Source organism: Dipteris shenzhenensis, chromosome 24 (genome assembly GCF_047967505.1).
Source record: "Dipteris shenzhenensis isolate YYH24624 ecotype China chromosome 24, Dip_SZ_1.0, whole genome shotgun sequence".
Taxonomy (NCBI): Eukaryota; Viridiplantae; Streptophyta; class Polypodiopsida; order Gleicheniales; family Dipteridaceae; genus Dipteris; species Dipteris shenzhenensis.
The window spans coordinates 48,092,233-48,111,640 of NC_141619.1; the positions used below are offsets into that span (position 1 = coordinate 48,092,233).

The 19,408-nt window shown below is 49.2% G+C and overlaps 1 protein-coding gene across 1 annotated transcript in view; it reads right to left on the reverse strand.

Annotated features, from left to right (window-relative positions):
- The window catches only part of LOC147886702 (ARM repeat superfamily protein), a 296,797-nt gene that overhangs the window by 35,813 nt on the left and 241,576 nt on the right, over positions 1-19,408 (reverse strand). The window contains exons 38-39 of the mRNA XM_087395638.1: positions 10,962-11,307; positions 10,704-10,843 (exon numbers count right to left, since the gene is read on the reverse strand). Coding sequence (XP_087251764.1) covers positions 10,704-10,843; positions 10,962-11,307 — 486 coding nt within the window. The remainder of the gene's footprint in view (positions 1-10,703; positions 10,844-10,961; positions 11,308-19,408) is intronic.

Below are 19,408 nucleotides of genomic sequence, written 5' to 3' on the forward strand. Positions count from 1 at the left end.
AGTTATGTCCAAGATCTATGCATCAGTGTTGGATGGTGAGGTCAGCACTCGCGCAGAGATACAAGGCCTCAGGGCATCTGGACAGGCCGGTTTCAAGACGGATCACTCGACTTACAATCACATTTTTACACTTCCAGGGATCATTGAGGAGGCCAGACACAGGAGACAGAGGGTATACTGTTGCTTTGTGGATTTCCCATCTTCACGATGCGCCCGGCCATGCAAGCCAGGATCAGCCGAGGCTATGCCGCCCTTGCCAGACTGGAGCGACAATGCTACCACTCTCACTTTCAGGACCCGCGGACCAAGTCTCTTCTTTTTGATTCCTTGGTCTGCCCAGCAGGCATGTACGGCAGCCCATGGTGGGGGGCGACCTTTCAGACACAGAGTGGGCACGCGTCGAGCGCCTACAGATACTGATGTTTACTCAGATGATCCGCAGCAAACCATTGGTACCTCATCAGATCATCTTAGCAGAATTCGGCGCCTCACCAATACAGCTTGATGCAGCCTTCCAGGCTATCACTTATCTACACAGGATCACGGACTTCAGCTCCTCTTCTGACGGTCGCTTCCCCCTAGCCTGGCTAGCCCTATCCTCCTCTATGGCCTTATCCGCTGATGGGGACCAGCGATGTTGGTATAGACGCCTTTCCAGTTGGTTCACCCGACTGGGCCTCGACATGGACCGGTTGCCTCCTTTTCAGTATAGCCTCGACGCTCCACCATCCTCTTTCTCCCCCACTGACCAAGAGGTCAACCAGATCATCCGAGAGGACCTGCTCCAGCTTCACACCTGGAGGACTTGGTTTCTTCATCCCGAGCTTCCTGTGAAGCTCGATTGCTATCGCTGACACTGCCTCTAGAGCTCACATGAGGGTTTCATCACGCCCCCGGGCTAAACACAGATTCATCTACCACATGCGCTCCGGATTTCACTCGGTCAGTTTAGGGTTTCGTCACACCGATTACGGATCGAGAGTGGACGCGCAAAGGGTATCCCACGAGAGGGCCGCATCTGCCCACTTTGCGACCTGTAGGAGATCGAGTCGGAGGAGCACTTTGCTTTCACATGCTCTATCTATTATGCCATCCGAGGCTGGTACCACTGCCTATTCCGCGACGGATTCGGCCCCCTCACACGCATGCTACAGTTCTCGGACCAGCGGTGCCTAGCCGCTTTCTTACATGAGATGACCCGCCACCGAGATGCATCTCTCCGGGCACAACAGCATGCGCAGCCCACACAGCGTGAGGACACTCAGCGACCCATCACTGATTTCTTCCAGTCACAGGATACCTCTCCTTAGTTTAGCCGACGACGCGGACGTGAGTGAGAGCCAAACCACGACAGCTACGCCAGCGGACAGACTTACACGTCCGGGTCCATGACATCCCTTCTATGCTCTCAACACACCGTACCGGGGTCACCGTCGCTCTCGTTCTTCAACATAGGGCCTCCTACCGCCCCCGACGACTGAGCTCGAAACGTGACGTCAGAGGCCAATCATCCATCGCAGAGTTTTTCGACCTCCCATTTGACGGGCCCTCTATGATTGGCCTCTGACGATCACCACAGGCATATATATATATATTTGTATCTCCCCCCTTCTACTCAATTTTTTTGTGCCATTTTTTGTATCATCTGGAGATAGATACACATTTTTTGCACCAGACTAGACACACCATCCTTCATAACTTTTTTGAAGAAACGGTTGGCCGGACCGTTTTGAGAGCGCCACCGTTATGCTCATTGTACTAGTTATCTTTAGTCTCATAGACCTTCACGGTCTCCCGAAGACTTTAATAAAATTTCTTTCTTTCTTTCTAATTATGCACACACGCTCTATGATATCCCAAATCAGCCAGCCCCTAACCTATCACATATGCCACGTCCCACATCCTGCACCCTCTTCACTAGGAGGGGAGTAAAGGATGCCGTAATGAAACTTCATAATGGTCGAGCAAAGGATCACGAGGGACTATGCACTGAGTTCATTGCATATGCGATTAACCTCCTAGCCCCGATCTTGCTTCTTGAAACCGGTTGCAGATCCATTGAGCTGAGAGCACTGGAAAGAGTTTTCAAATATATAAAGAGGAGGCTACCAAAGAGAGCATGGGAGGCAAGCAAGAGACCTCAAAAAACAAACACGAGCAAGATGCTATCATCTGGATGGGGGTATGACATTAAAGGCTGGTTCCAAAGATGGGAAGTTGCTTCTTACCTAGATGCAATGCCAAGGGAAGAGGAGAAAAGGACATTTTCTACAGCCCTTTTAGAAGCACTACACAGTAAATGGCAATCAGCCAAGAAAAGGACCAAATATGAATATTATTGTGAGAATATCAACCCCAACTATTGGACCACATACTCTCAGAAAGAGAACAAAGCATAAAAATATATGTGCACACCTATCTCTCTCACGGCAAGAAGAAGCATCGCAATCATCCGAACTCGATCACACTCCCTAGAAGTGGAGAAAAAAGCATGGGAAGGAGTATCAAGGGAACAAAGACTTTGCCAGCCATGCAACTAGATGAAGTGGAAAATGAGGCACATGTTCTTTTGACATGTCCGCGATATGAGCATCTAAGAGAAGATTTCAGCAATGTCACGCAGCATCACAACAGTTTGGAGAGCTTGCTTTCCCATCCTCACCTCGCAGCCTTGGGCAATTACATTACCAAGGTCCTTGCATACCGTGACCAATGTATTACACAGGTAGCAACATGCTAGCTGTCCACTCCACCCTTCTTCAAAGAAGGAGACTTTTTGTAACATTCCATTGGGTCCCATGGGTTGATTTCAGGCCCCCAGAGGACGATAATAATAGTTTCTTTCTTTCTTTCTTTCTCTCTCTCTCTCTCTGACCAAAGTCATGGTCTTCAACACATCATACCAGGTTTATAGGAGAGGCGAGTTCTCTTTCACATTTGATGGGCAGGAGGTGGAGCTAGTCAGGGAGTATACATATTTGGGTGCCACATTTAGAGGTCCAGTCTTCACCATGACGCATGCAGCACGAGATAGGATCAGTAGAGGGTATGCCGCCTTGGCTCTTCTCGAGAGGCAGTGTGCACAGTCACATTTTCAGCATCCCGACACGAAGTCCTTACTTTTCGATACGCTGGTGAGACCTGCAGCCATGTATGCTAGCCCCTTTTGGGCAGGAGATCTCAGTGTTGCAGATTGGAGACGAGTAGAGAGGTTACAGATCATCATGTTCTCCAGATTGATCAGAGGGAAGCCCATGGTACCGCATCAGATTATGCTCGCAGAGTTCGGAGCTACACCCCTAGCGCTAGATGCAGCATTTCAGTCAGTTACATACTTGCATAGGATCAGGGCGCTCGGAGACTCAGCAGCAGGCAGAGCACGATTACCGTGGCTAGCACTGACATCCTCGCAGATGTTAGCAGAGAGAGGTCATACTTTTTGTTGGTACCACACACTCTCCACATGGCTCACCTCGTTGGGCTTGGATATGGATAGGCTGCCACCATTTCGATACAGCATAGATGCCCCTCGCCTCCCTCTCACTCGACATGAGCTCAGTCAGGTTATCAGGGTAGATTTGTTGCAGCTACACACGTTTCGCACTTGGGTTCATCCCACGGAGCTTCCTACGAAGATGGCCACATATCGTGACCATTTTCTCAGGATTTCAGAGGATGGCTTCATCATATCCCCAGGATATATCGGCGTTCATATGTCGCACTCACTCAAGATTGCCTTGGGCCAGCTTAGGGTATCTTCCCACAGATTAGACGTTGAGGCCGGCAGGATGCGTCGTACAACTACCGGACATAGACCCAGGCGAGAGACTAGGATATGCCCTTGTTGCACTATGGGGGAGGTGGAGACTGAGGAGCACTTTGTTTGCAGATGCCCTTTATATTATGAGATCCGTGGCAGATTTCACTATTTATTTGGGCACGGATTTGGACCTCTCTCTCGGATTATGGAGTATGAGGATCAGTATTGCTTAGCGTTGTTCATCAGGGAGATCACTAGATACAGAGAGAGATTCCTCAGAGAGCACCGTCGCATCCCTGCCAGAGACCTGGTTATTCATGAGGAGCAGGACGAGGCGCAGGACCATGAGCACAGAGATAGCCCATCTTGCCAGAGAGCACCGATGGTTCCACCCCGAGGATGTACATATGACATGATCCGGCAGCACCGCAGGATGATCTTACATAGAGGCCGTACCCGTCGCTTTATTTCTAGACGACGGAGGATGATGGCAGATTTTCGAAGGAGATTGCTCCATGGAGACTTGGCACCGCCAGCAGCCCACTTGACACTTGCCCAGATCTTCACACTCAGGGCAGGAGGCATGGTCGATGGCCATGACTTCCATCATTTCTTTGGATCACAGACCCCTTAGGGAAGACGATGTTCCTCATATTTCATATTTTACATTTTGTATCTAGGCATTTTTGGTACTCTATTTCATTTCATTTTGTATCAAGGATTTTTGTAGCCATTTTTGGCATCTTAGCTGTATTACGATGAGGCCACCTAGTTGGCGCATCGTTGATGATGTATTTTCCTTTCGGATGATTTTGTGTCCCATAGGCCATGTATGGCCTTTCGTGGACCTTTAATAAAATTTCTTTCTTTCTTTCTTTCTTTCTCATTCATTCTCTCATTTTATGCTCTTGCTCCCCCACCCTTGACGAGGGGAGACCACAAAAACATTGGAGCATATTTCACTTTGTATTCTGTTGACAATTGATCTAATGATGAGGATGATGATGATAGTGATGATGTACAAGACTATTATTCTAATATGACTATGTAACATGTTCTTCTTTTAGCTCTTTGTATGGGTGTTGATGCTCAATTAGAAGCTCCACTCTTTCAGCTTGTTCGTATCTGGTTTCTCAGTCTCATAGACCCATTGGTCTTCAGAAGACTTTACTAAACTCTCTCTCTCTCTCTCTCACACACACTTTTTTTTTTTTGTGAAACTAAGAACATTATATTATGAAACATCCATTTTACAACAAGGCAGTGCTCCAAAAAAGAGCCAATGCCCTATCCATCAAAACCAGTAAAAGAAAAGCTCAATACAAGAGACATCCAAATCCTCCTCATGCAGGGCATCATATAAGGACTGGCGCAATGAGGCCCGGAAGAACTCATAAGGGTGCTGAAGAGATGAATTCAAAAATGCATGATTTCGCTGAAGCCATAGGGTCCATAATGCCAGTATCTGATCCAATGGAAGAAAATAGAATACCAGGACAAAGAAGCTGATAAGGTGCCAAACATCCAAAAAAACCTGGAGAACCTGTGTGTGCAAATCTGAGAGATAAGAAATAGGATATCTTGTCAAGAAGGTCTCTGGAATATGAACAAAACCAGAATAAATGCTGAATACTCCCAGGAACATGATGACATCTTGGACAAAGAGAGGGAGCAATCCTTCTTTGAGCCAATTTCACTCCCACTGGAAAAATTCCAACAATGCATCTCCAGAAAAAGAGTCTCTGCTTTAATGGCATTTTCAACTTCCATATCAATTTCAATTTTGCTTTCCACCAAGATAAAGACTCATTTAGATGCCAAAGAGAATTTGCATGATGAGCAATCCATGGAGGAGGTAATATCAATCTATAAGCCTGTATGGAAGTCAATAAATGCAAAGGTTGCAAAGGTTCAATACAGTTTAGATGCCCCTCCAGTACTCTCACCCATTATCCCGATCGGGCCACACACCAACCAGGTCATTCGAGAGGATCTACTGCAGCTACACACCTTTAGGACCTGGTTCGAGCCGAGGGAGCTTCCAGTGAAGCTGACTTTCTACAAAGATTAATGTCTTCGTATTTCCGAGGAGGGATTCATCACACCACCGGGGTACACTGAGCTTCATATGCCTCACTCACTACGGATCTCCATCGGACAGTTTCAGGTATCATCACACCGCCTCCGCATAGAGAGCGGCAGAGCAGAGGGGATTCCTAGGGAGCATCGCTTATGCATATTGTGCGACTGTCAGGAGGTTGAGTCGGAGGAGCATTTTATTTTCAAGTGCCTAGAGTACTACGAGATCCGAGGTCGCTACCACTACCTCTTCAGAGACGGCTCCGGGCTCCTTTCCAGATTCCTTGCCTACCCAGATCAGAGATGCCTCGCGGCCTTCATTCAGGAGGGGGTCCGACACAGAGAGTACTTACTCAGGCAATGGGGCTTGGCCACATCATCAGACACCTCTCAGAGCAGGATCACAGAGTTCTTCCCATCGAGTGACATTGATCGTCCAGTCTCTAGCCGCAGACGTGACAGAGACCCCGACTTGACGACCGCAACACGACACATGAGACATCGAGGGGACACACACATCACTCTGGGGGACCTCCCGTCATTGTTTAGACCCGAGATACGTCCCACGGGAGTCACAGTGGCTTTGGTCTTGCGTCGAGCCTCGTCCAGGAGACCGAGACGCACGGCACCCCTTGACAGGCGCCAACATCCCATCACCGTCTATGCACCAACCAGAGCGACATGACATAACAGAGGATTCCGCTCCGCTCCAGTCATTTTCTTTTCATTGTTACATCCAGATGTATTTGATTATGTATGATTAGACTTAGGATTCAGCACGGGTGATGATGCTCATTTCAGTAGCTCCACCTTTACTGTGATTTGTATTAGGTTTTCTTTCAATCTCATAGACCCATCGGTCTTCCAAAGACTCTAATGAAATCTCTCTCTCTCTCTCTCTCTCTCTCTCTCTCTCTTTTGTAGAAACGGTTGGCTGGCCCGTTTTGAGACCGCCACTGTTATGCTCATTGTATCAGTTATCTTTAGTCTCATAGACCTTCACGGTCTCCCGAAGACTTTAATAAACTTTCTTTCTTTCTTTCTTTCTCTCTCTCTCTCTCTCTCTGTGACCCGCTAGACCTCCCATCCTATTCAAACCTGGGGCTTAACCCATAGGGGTTACAGTAGCCCTTGTCACCGAGACAGGCATAGGCCACAAATAGCTGCCAGCGCTCCATCACTGGCTACACATCGGCACAGCCCCGCCTCCCCCTCGAGCCCCCCCGACATCTACACCCTTGTGGGGTCCCCCTCGCTGTTCTATTGTATTGGTCAAAGCCAACCTGACATGATGATGACGATTATTATGATGATGATAATGAGAATGATGATCATGTCATTATCGACTCCTTCTCCCACTCAAATCTCTCCCAGATCCCGTCGCCTTTCATCTCCAACCTACAAAGAGCGACGCCCCCAATTCTCCAAACTCCCTCTCCAACGCAGTCCTCTTATATCGTGTATATTTTGGCCTCCCTCCAGAACCATGCAACGTGTGATTGCGTTGCCATAGCTGCTCTCTTCCTTGCTCCCTTACTCACGTAACTTCCGTCACCTTCTGCGCTATGAGCCCATGATCCTTTAATATCCAGCTCACTGTTGCAGCCACCTTCAACCCAGAATCCCTCTCGGGCTCCTCACCAACTCCAGTCCCTCGACTCCTTGCTTCTCAGCGCTTGGTCTCTTTTTACTTCTGCGCCATCCTTTCCCCTAAGTTCTGGGCTTCCTACATCAGCTGCAGTGACCTGCGCTCCACTCTTCAAGCTCTTCTCCAATTGTTATCTCATGTAAAGAAGTAGCTCTGCTGATCACCAAGCACCTACGTCATCATAGTCCTCCAGGACTTCACGTAAATAGTCAACGCGACACCCATCCTCTTGCAATGCTCATCTTTGCGACCCGCTAGCTTCAGAAGCTCTCCCCTTCAATAGAGCTGCCGCTTTCCTGTCGCTCACAGAGGTCGCCTTCTCTATCTTCCTACCAACCCGTCGAATTCTGCCTCTCCTCGCTGCCTCTGAGCTCCCTTCACCTGCTCCTTCATCCAGAAGAGCTTTTTCTTCACGTGAAGCTTCTAAACCGAATCCCCCTCCGTCCAGGATCCTTGTGCCACCTTCATAGTTACCGTCTTCACGTCCCACCAGCTCACAACTAGAGGCTTCCTTTCCTATTACGTAGCCACGTGCATGCTTATCCAGCCACCTTAACCAAAGTATCAAAGTCCTCCCCATCCACATAAACTGTCACATAAAATCATAGCCCCCCAACACAAATGTGCACATTTGGACCTTTTTCTCCATATTTTACTATTATTTTCACACACATGCATAGCTTGCATGTGAACACAAATGGACACACCAAAAGCCTTCTCACAGGAATACGGGAAGACACGATTTTCGAGACATTTCATGCAGACATGACACTCCCACCCAGACCACACACACTGGATACCAAAACCTCTGGAAAGCTCGGTGCTCCCATACTCACATCTCATCATTTCCCAGAAGTTCCTGTAGAAGCCTCTACCATCTGTACATCAGTGTAGAGTCCTTTTAGGAGAGCCTAGAGCTCAATACCACCACCAACTAGCTATATACATAGCCATGCACCTACACTGCAACATGCAACAAGTAAAAAACATATTTACATTTTTGTCCACACAACGTCGACCTTGTAAAAAGCAAGGTTATGATCTTCAACACCTCCAGGGCAGCCGCACACATAGAGCACTTCACGTTTGACGGGGCACCAATTGAGATTGTCTCATCATACAATTACATGGGGTTTCTATTCTCTAGACCTATTTTCACGATGAGGCCAGTGATGCAAGCTCGTCTGAGTAGAGGATACGCCTTCCTTGCCTGTTTGGGGAGACAGTGCTTCCATTCACATTTTCAGGACCCACGGACCAAGGTACTCCTTTTTGACTCATTGGTTTGACCAGGGGCATGTACAGCAGCATTTGCTAGGGGCAGATCTATCCGACAGAGTGGACTCGAGTGGAGATATTACAGGTTCTCTTGTTATCACAGATGATCCGTAGCAAGCCATCTGTCCCTCATCAGATCATTCAAGCTGAGTTCAAGGCTTCCCCAGTGCAGTTAGATGCGCTATCCCCCATTGTAGTTATCTATATCACATGCAAGTATACGGCTCCTGTACTGCAAGGCAACATAGGCTACCTTGGTTGGCATTAGCAACTTCTATGGCATTGGTAGCTAGGGGTGATCAGAGATGTTGGATACGCACACACATGCAAATGGTTTGAGAGATTGGGTTTCCATATAGACAGACTGCCCCCCTTTCAGTGCAGCATTGATGCCCCGTTTGTCCCGTTTCGGGGCAACGAGTTCAACCCAGTCATTCGGGAGGATCTCTTACAACTACACACATTCAGGACCTGGATGGTACATACAAAGCATACTGTGAAGCTAAGTTTCGATCGACACCACTACTTGCACATTTCTGACAAGGGTTTCATTCTCCCACCAGGGTACACCCAGATCCACCTACCACACTCACTCAAGATTGCCATTGGATAGTTCCGTGTGTCATCACACCAACTTCATATCGAGAGTGGGCGAGCAGATGGGATCCTAGAGAGAGTCACATCTGCTGACTATGTGACCGACATGAGGTGGAATCAAAGGAGCACTTCGTATTCCATTGCCCACTCTACTATGAGATCCGTGGACGATACCAATGCCTGTTCAAAGACGGATTCGAGGGCCTTTCCAGATTCATATCATACCCAAACCACAGATGCTTGGACGCTTTCATTCACGAGGCGGTCCGACATAGGGAGCCTCTCATCAGATCACGGAGACAAGAGCGGGGGGCCTTACCTGGTCCATCCGAGAGTATGATCACAGAGTTCTTCCAGTCGGAGCATGTTACCCCCCCCCCGGCCACAGATAGTACGAGACACAAGGACCCTAAGATAGAGATGCGGCACACCCGACAGAGGATAGACACATAGATCACACTCACCAACATTTCTTCAATTTTTAGACATGGGGTACGCCCGACAGGGGTCACCGTGGCGCTCATAGGGCATCGGATAGCTACCAGGAGGGCTCGACAAACCTCTCATCTAGATAGCAGACAACGATCTATCACGGGCTTCTTGCCTACACTATCTAGTCCATCATCGGGTGTGTCTTGACGTTTGATTAGACTGTATCTTTCACTGAGATGTTGATGCCATAAATGTTTTATGACTAGGGTGACATGTATTATGATATCATTGACTATGTCTACACACTTTTCTCTAGCATGGGTTAGGATGCTCGCTTAGTAGCTCCACCCTTTTGCCCATTCTATCAGGCTTTTCTATCTGCATTGGAGTGGACGCTCGTTTAGTAGCTCTACACACACAGCTTGTTTGTATCAGGATTTTTCAGTCTCATAGACCCCTTGGTCTTTCGAAGACTTTAATAAACTCTCTCTCTCTCTCTCTCTCTCTCTCTCTCTCTCTCAACCTTCCGTTATTCTGACCCTTTCTCTAACTCTCCTCCCTCACGAGGTTCCTGACAAAAAAGCATGACAAAAAAGCATGGTAATCAAGAATTTTCTAAACTTGCATGCATATAATGAAGAGGAAAAGGGGCATCAAGAGCCAAAAACAGTACAACATCCATTCTAAAGCACTAATACAAAGGAGTTCTTGAATTTTTGTAATCTGTAACGCTATCACAATCCCCTTTCTCCAATATTTTAATCTCCTGCTTTTGGAGCGGCACATACAAAGAAAAATGCTTCCCAACTTGTCTACAACAAATACAGTCTGCAAATAATTAAAGCCATAAAGTAATAGATCAAGCCGTAAAGGGAGAGAATATAGTGCTAAGAAATAAAAGGTTAGCACCTGCAAAGATTAAATAATGTCTGTAAACAAACTAGTGAAAATCGGCTACAATGGGGAGGTAGAAGTTCTGCACTTTCTAGTGGCAAAGCTGATGTACGAGATGCACACCGATCTAATACATCAATAAGCCTCCCAATCACCTGCAAACAACAGACCACAAGACAGATTCAAATTGCATATACCTTCACAGACAGGAAAATATTCCAAACAAAATGATAGCCTTTCAATTTGAAACCACAGAGTAAATAATGATGCTACCTCTAAAGGAGCATCTTGGCATGACTTTAAAACTTTATTGCACAAAACATCAAGTACATCTCGTTCCAGTGATTCATCAGCCCTCAATGTATCCTCAGAAACACCCTCTAGTGGTACACTAACCGCACGACCACAGGAGCCAACGAGGAAGGTCTCATAAACTTCAGCTAGTTCTTTCCAAAAGCGTGGTCTGCCTGGTCCACGTGGTAACATGCCATGCTCTGCCTTGACAGGCTGCTTCAAGGATGAAATATCACTGAGGTCCTGCAGAAGAATACCATTGAACACACTAACTGCAGTTCTCCATAGTGAACCATGAGGACAATCCCGCCTCGTCAACATGCATCTGACACAAAGAAAAGCTTATGTCGATTCCCAAAACCAAAAATACCTGACAGTGCAAGATTTTTATAACAAAACACGATGAACAACAAGGTGGATCATCCTCACAAACCATAAACAATATCCCAAAAGAAAAGCTTATCAGCCTATTATAAGCTCATACTTTAGGTCCAATAACATAACATAGCCCAAAACATGATCCTATCATCCCGTTTCAACACTCTTAGGAAAGCTCTAGAATCTCCAAACCAAGAAGCACACAACAAGGAGACAAAGCACACCATTGGAAACACCCTTTGTAGACCCAGGATGAGATGGTAGGAGACAACAATTCATGATTCCAATGAAAACCATGGAAACAAAATCAGAGCGATTAAAAAGGAAGACAATCCAAACAATGTCTCCATTGGAACTTGAAGTTAGTGCCTTTATCACTGGTTCTTATATCTGCAGCTAGAATAAACTCTAACTGAAGCAGGCTGTCCAACTCGTAAATTTGCACAACAGCAAGCCTAAGCTCCTCCTTGCAAAGATTTTGGGGCTGCGCTCATCCGTTGTAAAAATGAGGTCCAATACATGCTTTGTCCTATCTTTTCTTTTCCTCCTCAATAGTTTGTTAGATTACAATGATAAATTCGTGTCTTTGGCCAGCCTCCACCCACAAAAATGGAGAGAGGAAGAAAGAAAGAAAGTTTATTAATATCTATGAAAGGCAAAAGGGTCTATGAGACTGAAAAATAACCAGATAAAATGAAAGCTAAGGGGGCCATCCATACCCAAGGCTGAGTTCGGTGACGAGAAAAAACTAATACATCGTGCTGTCAATGTGTGGCCGCCTACCAATGGTCCGTTGTCCATCCAAGTGGCTCACGTATATATGCCATCTACAGGACCAACTCCAATAGACGACTGAGGAGAGACAAGAGGATCTCATCTAACATTGGTTAGGCCTGGCTTCAAGGTCGCTGCTAGCACTCAGCCTATCAAGCTCTTAACCCTCCTCATGTAACCCATTGTCACACAACTTTACCATCACTTTTTCAGTTGGAGCGGATAAGGAGCCAGCTGCTGCCCCCGCCATCTCTTCCCTCCCGCAGCCTCCTCCGCCGCCCCCCCGCCAGCCTCCTCTGCCTCCCCTCCGTCGGCTCCTCCCCCCCGCCATTTCTTCCGCCCTCCGCCATCTCCTTGGCCTCCCTCCTGCCATCTCCTCCTCCTCCTGCCTCCTCCCCTCTGCCTACTCTGCCGCCATCTCCTCCGCCTAATCTTCTGCCCCCCCCGCCATTTCTTCCACCCCCGCCTTCTCTTCGGCCTCCTCCCGCCATCTTCTCCTCCGCCTCGCGTAGCCCCCCCCCCTCCTCCTTCCACTGCCCCCCCGCCACCTCTTGCCTTCCTTGCCTCCTCCTTCCCACCTTCTCCACCTCTTCCCCCCCGCCTCTTCGCCCCCTCTTCCATGCCATCCCCCACCGCCCTCCCTCAGCCCACTCCCCTCCTCGCCTCTTCTCCGCCTCCTCCTCTGACATCTCTCTGCCTGACCTTGAATTTCATATTTTCCCTCCCTGCAGCGAGAGAGTTTGTGCTTGTTCCGAGAAAGAAAATCTTGGTGGTGACCCTTGGTCCGGCCAAAGGGGCTCTATGGTAGCACCCTCGAGTCCCACAGCCGTTAAGGTCCTTCCTCCCCAACCAACAAGCAATCGGTACAGCAAGCAATTCAATCCCTCCAGAACAAGGCGAACGTGGGCAGGATTGTGGGCCTTACAACCACAAGGAGACAGGTGCGAGGGTGGATCCAGGCGAGCTTGGCACTAGAGGGTGACCACATTCAGGAGGTCACCATCTATGGAAGCGGTGTCTTCCTCATCCAGGTGAGCTCCCCCGATACTGCCTCGACACTTGTGGAGTAGAGCCCCATCCTCCTTGGCCCACATTTGGTGTACCTCTTCCCTTGGTACCATGGCTTTACAGTGGAGGACATGGACACGACACACCATGTTCGCCATTTTCCGGTTACGTTCGGCTTCCCGGGGCTCCCAAAGGAATATCGAGCCATCCTCGCCTCCATTGGTGGAGCATTTGGCACTGTACTGGAGTCTCCCCCAGAATCGGCCGCATCAATGGTAGCAGATGACAGGTCCCCATGATTAGACTGGTGGTTGAGAGCCCGGAGTTGATCCTCCTAGAGACCCTTGAAGGGGATACACTTTGCCAGCAAGTGAAGATTTCTAGGTTACCTCAACAATGTCTCCGTTGCAAACAGATGGGTCACCTAGCCAGAGATTTTTTCCGCAGCCAAGGCCGCGAACTTGATGATGTCCTGACTTTAAATCCAATTTGTTGAATACCTTGGTACCTTTCAAGGAGTCTAACTAGATTTGCCGCCCCCCCGAGATCCCTCTCCCTCTCCACTCCCCCCCCTTCCTTCCCCGCTTCCTCCCCCTCAGTCCTCCTGCTATGGTCAACCTGACCACCCGCCCCCCCCCTCCCACCTCCACCCCCCCCTCCACTTCCTTAGCAGGTTCTTCATCCTCCCCACCCTCCCTTGCCTTGACTCCCCTGCCAGCGGGCAAGGGTAAGACAACGCTCCCTTCTGCTTCCTCATCACAGCATCCTGTCCCCTCTCTCCATTCGAGGGGGAGCCAGAAGGAAGGGGCTCATCCTCCCGATCAGCAGCTCCCAAATTCCAGCCTAGGTGTCCCTTACCGCGGGACTTCTGTAGATTGGGACCCTCAAATTATCTTGAGATTTCGGACTCTTACCCTCTACCCTTGGATATAACGCTTGTGATCTTGCAGCCCCGAAAAGGGGGTTTGATCAGCGTAGTGGGCTCCCATACACACCCAATTTGGAGATTCGATTTCGCCTCCACAGGATTGGAGAAGTGGTCCCCAATCGTGTTTGAGGCTATGCTGGGAGATCAGATTTCACGCATGATGGATGAGTGGATGGGGCCGTAGGGATTGGACCTTTGGCACACCCATGGTGCTGAGGTGAAGTTTCAGCTGTGCTTCATGCGGGAGAAGCCAATGTGTGGTTTGGCCGTAAGAGTTATCAGATCGCCGCTCGAGGCAAAGGTTGATTAGGCTACTACTAGCCACTCAAGAAGTGTGCGGAGTTGTTCGGGGTGGAAGTCTCCTTCATGATGAAGTGGACATGGAAGGTTGGCATTGAGCCAGTATCCACCCTAGTACGCCAACGTACAGACATAGACTACTCACCCTCAAAACCCCCGGCAAAGTCACATAAGGTGGTCTTTCTAGAACACGCACCCACTCACAGGAGAGCCTTGTTTTCTGCATCCCTACCCTCATAAGCTGGACCATAGTGAGTTGGAACGTGCACGGGCTCCATGACCACGCTCGTAGTCAATCGCAGTACCTGATCCTTTGGCAAGAGCTGCAGAGGGCACTGGTAGGGTGGGCAGTGGACTTCCTTTTGATTTAGGAGCATATGTTCTCAACATCGGACATTAGACGACGACACAAACTCCTCCCGAGGAGAGGTCCGGAGGTGTGGTCCCTTGTAGTAGGACGGAGCGTAGGGATCTGCATCTCGGTCTCATAGACAATGGTTCCAGAGGTCTATGATGAGGGCGAGCTTATCCCAGGATGAGTAGTTTGGATGGGAGTTAGGAAGGGAGAGTCCAATCCCGAACGTATATGCCCCCAGCATGCAGACAACAGTGCGGCCTTTTGGAGAAGGTTGATAGAGTGTCTTTTGGATGTAGACTCTTGGATTGTTGGAGGAGACTTCAACAACCTGGAGTTTGGGAAGGACAAGTAGGGCAGTGCCTCTTTCTCTAAGATGCCAGCAGCAGAGCGGAGCACCTGGGAGCAGTTCATCTTCATGACCAGTGGTAGAGACCCGTAGCGAGAGCCAGAGTTCAGTAGGATATCTGGCAGCCTCCTCTTCTCTTTCGAATAGAGGAGACATGATGGACTGCTTGAGAGGCTAGACCGCTTCTACCTTGAGGCCTGGACACATCACAGAGACGTTAGAGATGGCACCTTGCGCGGGCTGCGCTTCGTGGGTGGCCGATGCGATCCAGAGTAGTAGTGAGGAGTTGCAGGCTCATCCCCTTAAGAGGAGGAGGACTCTTCAGGAGCATGAGCAGGAGGCACTGCGGAGAGACCTCACCTCCATAGAGAGGGTCAGGGAGCAGGACCCAAGATCCAGTGGCTTAGTGGCAAGTTTGAGAGCACGCACCTTGAGCTTCAGGACACCGAGATTCGGCGGCCTGAGTTCTCCTATCACTCCTCCCAAGCCCGGTGGGTATAGCAGGGGGACAAGATGACGAAGCAATTCTTTCAGACCATTGGGCGACGATCGGCAAGCAAACAGTTGAAGCGTTTACAAGATCTGCAGGGCATCATGCACATTGATCCGCATGACATCTTAGACCTAACTACAAGATTTTACAGCCAGCTCTTTCAGATGGAGAGGATGCGTCTAGCTTGTCTTGTGGCCCATGAGTTAGTTTGGGACCATGTTCCGATGGTAATCTCGCAAGATTTGTGCAGGAGTCTAGAGGAGCCTTTCACGAATGAGGAGCTTTGGAAAGCCCTCAAGGCTCTCCCGACCTAGAAGTGCCCTCGCGACCTAGAAGTGTCCTGGCGAGGATGGCTTGACTCCGGCCATCTTCCGGAACTTCTGGGAGATCATCTCCACCCCTTTCCGCTTAGCCTGCCAGACGATCTTCGACACGGGCTCCCTTCCTCAGTCCCTGAGCAAGGAGTGCATTTGTTTGATCCCAAAAGGGGCAGATAGGTTAGACATCTGGCAGTGGAGACCGATCACTTTGCTTGAAACTACATACAAGATCCTCGCCAAGGTCTTGAGATTGCGGTTACGGTCCCACCTTACTGACATCATCCACGACACTCAGAACACGTTCGTTCAGGAGCGCAGCATCTTGGACAACATCTTCACGTTCTGGGAAGCAATGGATTGGTCCAAGAAGGAGTCACAGCCTTTGGACGTCCTTCTCTTGGATTTTGAGAAGGCTTACGACAGGGTGGAGTGGTCTTTCTTGGAGGGTACCATGCAGAGATTGGGTTTCTCAGACAGATGGATCAGAGGAGTTTCTAAGCTTTATACGGGGAGCTCTAGTCAAATGCTTATCGGTGGACACAAGGGCGAGGCCTTTCCTCTCTCTCGCTCGGTCTGCCAGGGCTGCCTCCTCGCTCCCTTCCTCTTCTTGTTTGCGGTGGAGGCTCTGGGCTACTACTTGAGATCACAAGTGGCGGGCCTCACATGGTTGAGGCTCCCAATCAGATAGGAGGAGCTGCTAGACTCTAAGTTTGCAGATGACATGGCCTTGTATGTAGAGGGCACCACAACGAGTTTGGAGAGAATCAATGGAGCCCTAGCTATCTACTGTGAGGCCTCGGGTGCACAAAATCAACTAGTCAAAATCCATAGGTTTCTTCACATGCTCTAAGGAGACAAAGGAGATTCGAGAGTGGGGAAGCGACTTTGGCTTCCGCTAGATACCACAGCAAGATACCCCGGATGCCAGGTGGGTATTGATATTACAGCAAAGCAACAAATCACCTTGATCCTCGAGAGTGTTCGACGCAAGCTTCTCTACTGGAGCTCGGCCAAACTCTCCCTAGCAGGCCGTGCCTTAGTCGCAAACCAAGTCCTTCCTGCCACGGCCTGGTATATCGCCTCCTACTGATGTTTTCACAAAGGGTGCATTAGGCAGCTCCTACTGTTGATTCGAAACTTCCGTTGGGCAAGATCGGACGGCACGAGGAATACTAGAACCCCAGTCACTTAGCAGAGGGTGATCATGCCGCAGGCATAGGTAGCAGCCAACCTGGTTTTTTCTGTGTAGGACCTGGAGGCCTACTCCAGGCACTCACTGAGAGAGTCTGGATGGGATGGGAGTCTGGATGAGATTCATTGGGAGATGATCAAAATGGTGGGACGTTTGGGGAAGGAGTGACACGTTGATCCTCCCCGTATCCCAGAGCAGGATGCCCCCAGATGTCAACTCTAGCTTTGGGAGGGTAGGCCCTTTAGAGAGGTCCTGTGGAATACGGGAGAGTGGTTCAGGACCTCCCTCCAGGGTCGGGCCTTGCCGAGCAAGTGGACGAGGTTCCCTTCTTTTCCTACACCACACAGATTGGCAAGAGGCTTCACATGGACTCTTTGCGATTTGGACCCCTTCGAGGGAAAGGCATTGGGTGGCCCATCAGGAGGTCCGTTCAAGGTTTTGGACGCGGTTATGGTCCAGTTTGCGACCGAGGAAAATCTCCTACTTCTCTTGGCTGGCCGCCCAAGGCGGCTTACCCATCAGCCCATGGTCGAAGCAGATGCGGGTGGAGGGGCAGTGTGATTGTTGCTCTGTTGGTTTTCTGGAGACAATCCCTCACTGCCTCTGGATCCCTCTAGATTATGACCCGAATGCAAAGCCTTCAGAGGGAGTACACTTGGGGGATGGTAGCCTGGTTGACTGAGGGAGGATACGCATTCCAGATCGATGAGGTCTCCCCAACTTACCGCATACAGGGTTAGACCATTTAGAGGATAGAGCTCGATGAGACGGTTCCTCCTGATAGCCTCGCTCCTCATTCTCCTCTGGAGGACAGCGTATGGGAGAGAGTAGCCAGTTTCACGGCGTGGAACATTTGGGTTGCTCGCTGCAGTCTGGTGATGGGTGAGCATTCGGTTCCACCCTCGGCTACCTTGGTCGCCATCTGGCAGGATATCATCTACACCCTCCGCTCCACCTGGAAGCGTGGGACCCCAAGCTCTAGGGCGACTGTCGCCACGAGGCGCGCTCATTTCTGCAAGGCTTGGCCTGCAGGAGTTTTTTACATATTCACTCCACAAGGGATTCGTTGGTTGTATAGTCCCCCCACCTGGTTGGTAGCCCCAGTACTAGAGATCCCCTAAGCAATGAGCTGAGGTTCTTTGGAAACATGTCGGTTTTTTATTCTTTCAGCCTTTTCCATTTTCTCCATACTCAGCACCTTCGAGGCTGCTGTTTTGTATGAAGTCTTTCAAGCCTTAATAGAAGGTTCCTTTCTTTGCCCCCCAAAAAAAAAAAAAAACTTTACCATCACTCCAGTGGTCTATTTCCCAACATAAATAAGAGAGAATTTGTCTGCAATCCTCATGTGACTGTCAACGCAGGGTCGGCTCTATCGAGTCATGCATTTTGGCTCTGTGCCGCGTGAGAGAAGTAGAAGTAGAATTTATTAGCGTCCTCGGGGGGCCAAAAAATGACCCATGGGACCCATCTCGATACAATGTAAAAAGAGTCTCCTCAAGGAGAGGGGTCAGGAGTCTATGAGTTCCTGACGACAGGCAAAAAGACGAGTGACAAAGAATCCCAATGCTGCCGGAGAGGCAGTGAAGAGAACTGATGTCAACTCAGCGGAGTCCCCCAATATCTGCTAGTAGTCCTCCCTCATATGTGCATATCGGGGGCACTGTACAGCTACATGTGCCTCCGTCTCAACTGTCTGCATGTCACAAAGGGTACAGACTCTAGCATGTCTGGGCTGGTGTATCCAAGCTCCCTGCTCAATGGCAAATGTATGAGATTTGGTACGGAACCTGGCAATGTTTCTGCGATATAGAAGGGGGATAGGTGTGCTAATATAAGACTGAGCATGAGTCTCTATGGACATATATGTAGACCAACATGTGGGATTTATGTTGTCTTGGTAGCATTCCAGCTTTACCCTCTTTTCACTTGTCAACCAATGATTCCGCAAAGTGCTCAGTAAAGACAGTTGAAACTCTTGCATGTTCACCTTTTCAGGCGGCATGGCCAAATATGCTTCCACTTCCCATCTGCTGAACTATTTTCTTATGTTGGTTGCTTATCCTGTGCAGATGACCTTACTTTTGTAGTTCTTTTGAAGCTTTGTGCTGGCATTCCATGCTTTATGAGGCAGCCTATCAGGTTGCATTTGCTGCACCTCTATTAGGTATTGCATAACTCTGATCAATGCATGAAATTCAATCGGTCTCCTTCCCGTTACCAACAGACGTATTGAGTATGGAGTAGTGGGTTTGACACCAAGGTGTCTCCTTAAGAAAGCTTTTTGCATTTTCTCAATATCATTCCATGTAGAGGCTGAAATGCTGCCTCT